This window comes from Panulirus ornatus, chromosome 15, assembly GCF_036320965.1.
Source record: "Panulirus ornatus isolate Po-2019 chromosome 15, ASM3632096v1, whole genome shotgun sequence".
In the NCBI taxonomy this organism is placed as follows: Eukaryota; Metazoa; Arthropoda; class Malacostraca; order Decapoda; family Palinuridae; genus Panulirus; species Panulirus ornatus.
Window position 1 is genome coordinate 24499816 of NC_092238.1, and position 9501 is coordinate 24509316.

Here is a 9501-nt window from a genome sequence, read left to right on the forward strand (position 1 = left end):
CGAAACCAAATCATAAGCTTCGTCAGGACTTTGTTATCAATCACTCCTTAGAAAATACACTTTTTATCTGATGTTTAAGTCACATCCACAAACATATCTCTCCCACGCTTACGATATATACACCTAGTTCGCCTTTCTCACCAATACATTTACAATCACAAGGAGGCAAATATCTTTCGACCCACAATTTTTGAATAACTCGGGGAAAAGTTTGTCACAACTTTTTTTAATATTTTCCATTTTCCTCTCATTTGAACCTCCTCTTGTCTCCTCAGCCATACCGGATTTACCTGTGCAACAGACATTCTATCTTTCCGCTTAATGCTAGGTTGTGCTACGAACTTTTCCCTTCACCTACGTTCTTCTTTAGACGATCATTACCATCTGCTGATGGCCATAAACATAACTTACATGTTACTCTGTTCATCAGAAGAGAGATCATCATCCTGCAGACTTGGCACTTCACTTCCATGCATATATTTGATCATCTAGTCTTGGTACTGACCTTGAAACATTTACTGCCTCTTGCTACATCTCGAGAGGATGATCATTTTCAACGACCTTGCATCTTTAACAGTATACATGTAATTTTGGCCAATTTCTTTTCTTAGCCCATTAATTCCAGTGGAAATTAGCAAAGACACTGTGGCAAGAATGTGGGGCTGGGTTATAGAATGATTTTGGAAACCTGTGATCGCTAATGCTGTCTCCCTTCGTGACAATGGGGAACTTGATTACTTCCACAACGTCCAGGATGGCATTAATCAATCCTAGTAATCAATCATGAAAATCACACATCTCTAGACTTGCTGATAACCCTCTCAAACCTTAGATTTCTTTTCTTGTTTATGATTTATGCAACGCCTCATCTGGAAGAAGACATGATCGTCATCACATGCAACAGTGTTCCCGGCATAGAGGAGTGTGCGCAGGTCCTCAGTCCCTGACATGGGTGCCCGGTATATATGGGAAAGCAAACAGCAACAAACCATTGCGTCCTTTTAAGGCTCTTTGTGTTTGTAGATGAGACCAGAAATAGATCCTCGCGGTACAAGACTTATACAGCAGGAGGATAACCTAGAAATACCTGTAACTTTCATAACTACCAAGGCGCAAACAAGGTCAGTCGCAGACTGGAAACAATGAAAACAATGTCGTTAAAAGTATCTATGGCTCTGCCTTCAACTGCAGTACCCTTGATGGTAAATCATTCCATACGTTAGCAATCCACTTGAGGAAAATAATCAATTTGCCTCATTTCAAGTAAAACGTTTACCAGCGAGTTTGCTTCCATTACTGTATTTGCTTGTGTCCGGTCCCTGACAAGGAACAGCTGCCAGTAGCGTAGAACGTATGCTAATCCTCTATACCTTGACACCAACCATGCCAGTACTACAAACCTCATCAAAGACCCGCCCTCACTACCAGTCTTCCTGCCCCCTCAGGCCGTCTGCAGCATCATCGTGGTTCCTTGTCCTAATGTCGCTACCGCGGTCGACGCTCCCATGATAACCTAATATCCAGTCAGATGTTAGACGATTTGCTCCCGACATAATAGGTCACATGAGGTACAAATATGTTCCTTTCTCTTAGCGTGTATTGATCTCTCCTTCAGCGAAGCTCTCTCCCTCCACTTCCTCATGGGCCACCTTCTCAAGTATCAAAATAAAACATCAACATACGTTACATCATCAGTATTTTCATCTTCAATGTGCAAGACAAAGTTGCACTTGTATATTACGAAATATATATTACGAAAGGCAGCTACTCCGTCACCATGACGCCGTCCGCACTATAATTGCACTTTACTAAACTCACCCTCTCCGTTACACACTAATCACAATCACCTCAGCTTCAGCAAATTGATATAACCATAGACAATACATATTCTAAGTTCTAGAGGAGACTTCCTTCATAATTCGAAAGTTTATTCTCAAGAGAAAAGGGGTAGGAACCCCATCCAACAGTAAGATGTCCGAGTAGGTTGCCAGCCAGACCACACTGGGTGGGTTGTGGGACCTCGAGAACAGCACCAGAGCGCGTGAGAACGCAGCCACGTGGAGGTTTTGAGCCAATTGTTTGCCTAGACACAGCTCCTTACAAACTGATCATAGAACACTTGTTGAACACATTCTCATACATAAGATTATTTAGCTAAACACAGAGACATCTCGTGGCAGCTCAAGTAACCTATTTTCTCATACCGTGAAGGGTGGTCGTGACTGTGATGATGCCACACTTGTAATCTATCAAAGTCGTTCGATGGCAACCACCGTGTCAGGTCAGGTGTCGTGAGAATACTTTCTCAGAAACACATGGCTTCACGTGATACGAGGAATCTGTCGCGAGTCATTACCAAGTATCTGAAGAATTAAATAACAACCTCCCAAGGTGAAGAGATGGAGTAAGTTCAAAGTTCAAGGTCAAGCGAAGAGCAAAACAGTTGGGATGCCTCAGACAGCAAGCGGTGATGGAGGATAAGTTAGCGCTCTAGTGCTGGATTGTTTCCGAGATGGCAAAATTTACGACTTGGTAAGAAAGAATAGTAATGTCTGGGGCAAGAAGATGAAGACCGCCAGTGGGGATTGTCAAGCCAACATATTTAAGGACTATGAATCAAGATCTACCACTACATATCAGGTCTTACAAAGGATCTCTAAATATACATGAGTCAAGATGCACACGCTGCAGGCAGAAAACACCAAGACCTAACACTAGGATACCAGGCCGTCGTACATCACCATGAACATGGATGATGCCTCAAGGACTGACCACAACCATCGTTGCCAACTCCTGCTTGTAAACGTAGCAAAATTCATCAAAAGTAGTTGAAAATGTTGCTAAGAATACATAAGTGCACATATACTGAACCACAAGATAAATTACACTAACGTCTAAATGATGTCTTTACAAGCAATATGATTGAGAGCAAGAGTCTTAATCAACACTGTTAAAATGAGAATGCAAGACATGCACGACGCCAAATACGACGGCGTTCGCTTCGTAAACCCTGTTTGGTTACAATGCGGGAAATGTATGTTCCTTGACGGCAGACCTCAACTGATTGCATGTTTCTCACCAAATGCAGGAGGCTGTGCTTGTATGCAAAGGTCTCCACATTTCTGTATCAGCAGGATATAATTCGTATACGAGTGAAACAACAAAAAACATAAATATGTATATAAATATCGACAAGAGGATGAATCGTCACAAAGCTGGGAGGAGGCACTGAGGGTAACGAGTCAGGAGCTATTGTGGGTAGTTGGGGGTAGGGCCGCTGTTGCTACGGAATGCTGAGGAGAGCTGGGAGTGGGTCCGACTAGTGGAGTTAGTGAGAGAGAGAGAGAGAGAGAGAGAGAGAGAGAGAGAGAGAGAGAGAGAGAGAGAGAGAGAGAGAGAGAGAGAGAAGTATACTGTAATAACTGGAGAGGTGGGCTAACACAAGAAGCGTTGCGTAAGAAAACGAATATATATATATATATATATATATATATATATATATATATATATATATATATATATATATATATATATATATATATATTCCCTGCGTGTCGTAGAAGGCGACTAAAAGGGAAGGGAGCGGGGGGCTGGAAATCCTCCCCTCTCGTTTTTTTTTAATTTTCCAAAAGAAGGAACAGAGAAGGGGGCCAGGTGAGGATATTCCCTCAAAGGCCCAGTCCTCTGTTCTTAACGCTACCTCGCTATCGCGGGAAATGGCGAATAGTATGAAAAAAAAAAAAAAAATATATATATATATATATATATATATATATATATATATATATATATATATATATAATACAAGTACCAAAGATGTGGCAAAACTGTCAAAATCATCCTGAAGTAGAGTGGGGACCTTGAGACAAATGTCAGCACTTCTGCCGAGTTGAAGAGGACGATACGACCCTGAGCAAGACGATACAACACTCGAGCATAATGACCTACCGTCTGACCTGATCCTTCGTGGCTTATGTTCAAGGGCCGGCGTACCGCCGTGCTCAGTATGATACTAACCTTCCGGACCTTATCTCTTGTATGAACACGACGGACAAGCCCTTAGTGCCATCATAGGCTGCAGGTCTGCTGGTTCGTTGTCTACTGGATTTGCTCTGAACGATTACACAAACTCCAAATCTTTCATTAACATGTTATAAAAGTAACAGAAGACAGAAAGTAAGTCTCCTTACAAATGTACCTCTCTCTCTCTGTTATTCCTAGTCAGCAGGTGTCTGGCAACCACCGACCAGGTGGGTATCGGAAGGGTTAGTGACAGTAAGCCAGCACTAAAGTGGATGTCAAGGTCCTCATCCTGGCCCAGGATGATGTCTTTTCTTTATGCTTCACATAGAAAGTGGCTGTTGGCATTCAGTACGTAAATTCATACATAATACTCGACAATACATAAAACACAGCCCTTTATTCTTACGTAATTTTTCTTGTGGTGATAGCTACGCGTTAGCCCTGCCTGTTCGCAAAAATCTCGTCATAAGCATTTGCAAGAAGGCACAATCTTCTGTCCTTCAACATATAGGCAGGTAACAGCGCTGTGCTACGAGAAGGACCAGATGGATGAACTGTTATTAACTCTCATATACAAGAGCCAGGCCAATAACCGTCCTTCATGGATAATACGTCACAAAAGTCAAAGGTTTGGCTTTCAGGATTCATGTCAACAATCTGGACGTGGGATTTGCATTCTGGAGTCACTGAGAACTGTAATACTAAGTCTCTGCCATGGATTAACGAACTTTAACATAACCTGAATCCCATTACCACCAGCCACAATGTCAGTACTAACATAATTGGAACCAGTGGCAACATGAACAGAACCAGGAGCTTAAGTCATCAAGATCCGTGTCCTGTGATCAGATTCTCATTCCCAGACCAATGATACTACTTGCAGGCCTAACAAAGCCGACACCTACCATGAGAAAAATAAACAAGATACAGTTCTTTCGCAACACGGCCACAGATAAGACGGAAAACTAACTCATTAGTAATCACGCCAAAAAACCCTGCAGTCCAGCAGCTGACATCCTGATTCCAATCAGGACCCAAGGCCAACAGTTTGGCCCCCAAGATCAACAATATATTACCGTTAAACAGCAGTTAACTCTGCGGTCGGCTAGTTAGCTTTTAAATCTACAGGTCATCCAGGTCCGCTACCTGACCTATAAAACCAAAAGTACAAACGATCGCGTTCCACGATCATCATGACGAGTTAAGCTTAAACCAGTAGCTGACACAGTTCTGTCTGAAGTCTGGTTCCTGAGACCAGAAGCAGGTGCAACATCACCAGTTATGTCTAGCTTCTACTAGTTTAGTCTTACACATTAGATCGGTGGTCGAGAATAAAAATCACAAGTATAGTCCGAGAACTAGTGTCCTAGCCTATCTAATGATCTATTCATCTGCATTACTTAATTCTTAATATAACAGGAAGGATCAGGTACATACATACAGCCTCAGCAACGAGGCCACATGAACCTTTCGTCAATAATAATGGCAGAACCGAGGAACTAACCCCAGCCCAGCGGGGTATAGTTTTGTAAATACTGAAGTGCAGGCTGACCTTAATATAAACAATATTGATTCTTGCATAAGTTTTCGTACTTTTTCTTAACAAAGATGATTTCAGTGGAAATTGCTTCGTTTATGAGTTTTAGCAATGCTTGTATGATGACCTGCTTCAAGAACTGGTAAAGAACCGTCTGGTGATTGGGATGAAAGCTGGAGAATGAGTACTGGGCAAAGTACTTTCTTTAGTGATGCAGGGAAAAATGTATTTTCCCAAAAACAAAATACAGCCATCAAGTCAACATATGGACCAAAGTTTTAAGAGAAGCAAATCTGAAATGCGTTTGTTCGTCGGACTTATTCAGTTCTAGCCACCCTCGCCAGCTGACATTTTGAAGACAGTAAAATTGAATAAATAATTAAACCCATGAAAGTGGCAGAGTGCCCTAAGGTCGCCTTCCCTGTCCTGACCTGGTCTGGCCTAACTTATTCTGACCTAGTCCGTCCTGACTTGGCCTTCTCTACCTTCGTCTGACCTAACTCACCGTCTTTCTTCTGAGGTTGTCTGGCGGTGCCCGGGTTGGCGGTGGCAGCCACACTGACGTATTCCCGACTCTGGCGAACTGACACTGCAGCCGGACAGTGCACGGCCACACCTCGCACAGGTAGCAATTGGCGGATGACCCGTACGCAGCGTAAGACAGACGCCGCCATTGAAGACGATGAAACGATGAATATCACACGACGACGCTTTACAGACCACTGTTTCCCCTTAAAGGGCCAATTGTGTTGACAACTGGTGGTCAGATCATCAGATGGTTGTTGCTGGACCAGGATTTTGTGTCTGAAGACAGCACCATTCACAAGCTTTTTCTTACTTCGGGGAAGATCTTGTATTTGGGGCTGCAGAACACATATTTAAGATCATTCTTTGAGTAAACAGAAAATGAATATTCTAAAAATTGTGTTGAAAATTCTAGAATATTAGAGTACAGGAAATTTCTATTTTCGAAAAAGTTTATAACATGAAACATATGTTCCAAGTATCATCTAACGATTATTACGGAGACAACATCTTGAAAGTTTCACCCACTAAACATTAATGGATTTGGTGGATCAACACAAACTTCAGCAGCGAACACCAACAGTTTCTGCTGTCACCAAACCAAGTTTCTGTGGAATCACCAGCACTAACGTCTGTAGTCACAAGAGCAAGATTCAGTGGCATCACCGCCACATTCTTTCGTAGGATCACCACTACAAAAGTGTTAATCAAGACTAACCTGAACCACCGGTTCCAGTAATGGTATACAAGTCCTGAGGGAATCTGTTTTGAGCTGCGGCGGGAAGACCGGCGCCACCAGCAGACTGACTGACTCTGGACTGTCGTCACAATGAGCGATACTTCTCGGCCTGGGTGGGGAGAGAGCGGGAGGGTAAGGGGGTGGAAGGGCGATTAAGTAGAAGGAGGGGACAAAGGGGGTAATAGGTTTAGGGAGGAGAGGGAGATGGACCGTGGTTAGTGTTCTTCCTGGCGAATCTTTCATGAAACTATACCGACTGACGCAGCTTGAAAAAACGTAAAGTTGGTAGCCAACCTACTGCAAGCAAAACAGCATTAAACAGCCTATCGCAAGCAAAAACCACTAAGTAATCCAGCGACAAAAATAAAATGAGTCTTGCCCGCGACTGCCACCATCCATGTCACTGCCACTAGCCCTACTGCTCTGCCAACACCCTAACTGCCACTACCATCACATCGACTGTTCCTACCAACTTTCCTCCTGCTACTGCCACTACACATACAACCGCTACCTCCAGTACTACTGACATTCTTGTTCATTTCTCTGATGATGGAAATATGTCGATATTAAGGACAAGTTTTAACCGAAATGTGAAAGTTTTGAGCCATAGAAATACTAAAAAACAAGGGGGGGGGGGGATAATGAGTTTTGAAGTGATTAAAAAAATCTGGCGGTTGTCAAGACAAACCTGAGAAGACAGTTCCAAAGCAGTGAGGCGGAAGGATAGAGACAGACATTACCACGTCCTACCTCTGAAGCAGAAGCATATTTAACGAGTCAAACCACTCGGTGTAAATCTCTTCCTGTCCGTATGTCATAATAAGCGATAAAAACATTCGAATGTTGTTTCAGAATCAAGATATTAAAAGAAAAAATGGAAATTATTAGTCTTTAATATCTCCGTTTGCTCTTACTAATGCCGAGACAAAACAATCAAAACTCATATTGTTTTGTATTTCTGAAAAAGGCGCTTCATCGTCTTTCGACTTATGGAACTGATTATTCTGACAAGATTCCATATATATCCCAAACAGAAAAACTAAAATGGGTTTTGCTCGTAAAGTTCGGACCCATAGTACCGAAGATTCATTGGTCCGATTACGATGTTAATTACATAAACGTATGACTTAAGTTGAAACCGGCCATAATCACGTAACGTTGTGCTTTGATGATTACCAAGTGGACTTTTTTTCTTTTCTTTTTATGTCGGAGGCTCCAGTCACGGTCAAAAGTCCACACCAAAGCCGGGCCTTAACTTAAATATAGAGAGGGTTATGAAAGGAAAAAAAGAAAAGACAAGGGAAAGTAATTCCGAATTTTGGAGGAAGTGAAAATCATCTTTTAAAATGTGCCAGGTCATTTATTGGGAAAGACATGAGAAGGAAGAGTTCCAGAAGTGGAGGCACAAGGAGCCAGCTCTAAGGAGCAAAAACCAAAGTAATGCCTACAGAAATAGGGAAAGTGAACCAGCATTGCGACAGAGAAAGAGGGGTCAAATGTGTAAGTTAGCCAGGGAGAACATATGACGGATGGTTTTCTACTCAACTCTTGTCAAGTAGGATGCAGAGCTTCAACCACCTCAGATGTGAGAGCATTACTCCATACAAGAACGAATTAATCCTTTGCATAAACGGAACAACTATTCAGAAGAAAAGGTTTCCACAACTAAACAGGAAACTCAGTTTCTTAGAGGAATACTTAGCTATTTCCGTAACGTGAGGTTTCCAAGAGAGGGTGGATGTTACAGTAATACCTCTATATTCAAGGAATAAAGAGGTAGAATTACAGAGCCGTTAAAGGAGAGACGAGAGTTGTGAGTTTTCGATAAGATGGGTAAAAACTGGGTCTTGGAGGCATGAAACTAGATCTCGTGTATCCCACTGACATATCTGTGTCAAAACGAGTGCAGATCGAGTGAAAGAAGTACAACTGAAGGATGTTGATGAATGCAGTGTTGAGTAGTCAGCGTATGAGTGCATTTGGTTATATGTGGAAGAGAGGAAATCGTTGAAAAGACAGAAATTGTTAGAGACAGGACAGAACCGTATGAGACACCGCTGCTGATATAGAAAGGGAAGGAGGCTGATCCATCAGCAACCAAAGACAATCAGCAGGAGAGGAGGCTAGATATGAAGGAGCAAAGTGAAGGGGGGGGGGGGGGAGCCAAAAGAGGGCAACTTAGAGATAAGACCCCGATGCCACAAAAGTTTTGGGTAAATCGAGGACAACCACACATGACTACCCAAAATTCAGAGATGATGACCAGAAATTAGTAAGACAGGAAACAATATCACCACAGGATCTCACCTTTCGGAAGCCATACTGGGATGAGAAAGAAGATTGCGAGTTTCAGGGTGTCTAATGATATGACGAGTTGAAGAGTGATTCAAAGACTCGGGAAGTAGTAAATGTCAAAGCAACGACAGTTTGAGGGGTCAGAACGCTCACCCGTCTCACGGATGGGATATAATAATGCATGCTTCCAAGAAGGAAAAGTTTTGGTTTTTAAACAGAAACGGAACAGACGAGCAAGCACAGAACCTTATCGCTGGGACGTATAAGAAGCCAATCCTTGGTAGCAGCAAGCAGAATGATATTTTCCAAAGGGAAAGAGGACAAAAATTATCGGTGTTGGGCAAGTGCATCATGGTTTGATGTCAGCTTATGGAGTAGATAA

The 9501-nt window shown here is 42.5% G+C and overlaps 1 protein-coding gene across 2 annotated transcripts in view; it reads right to left on the reverse strand.

Annotated features, from left to right (window-relative positions):
- LOC139753767 (hydroxyproline dehydrogenase-like) overlaps positions 1–7082 on the reverse strand; it is a 28671-nt gene extending 21589 nt beyond the window's left edge. For both annotated transcript variants that reach the window (XM_071670602.1, XM_071670601.1), the window contains exons 1-2: positions 6804–7082; positions 6066–6423 (exon numbers count right to left, since the gene is read on the reverse strand). In XM_071670602.1, the coding sequence (XP_071526703.1) occupies positions 6066–6423; positions 6804–7067 (622 nt within the window). In that variant the 5' untranslated portion in view covers positions 7068–7082. The remainder of the gene's footprint in view (positions 1–6065; positions 6424–6803) is intronic.
- Between the last annotated feature and the right edge of the window lie 2419 nt (positions 7083–9501).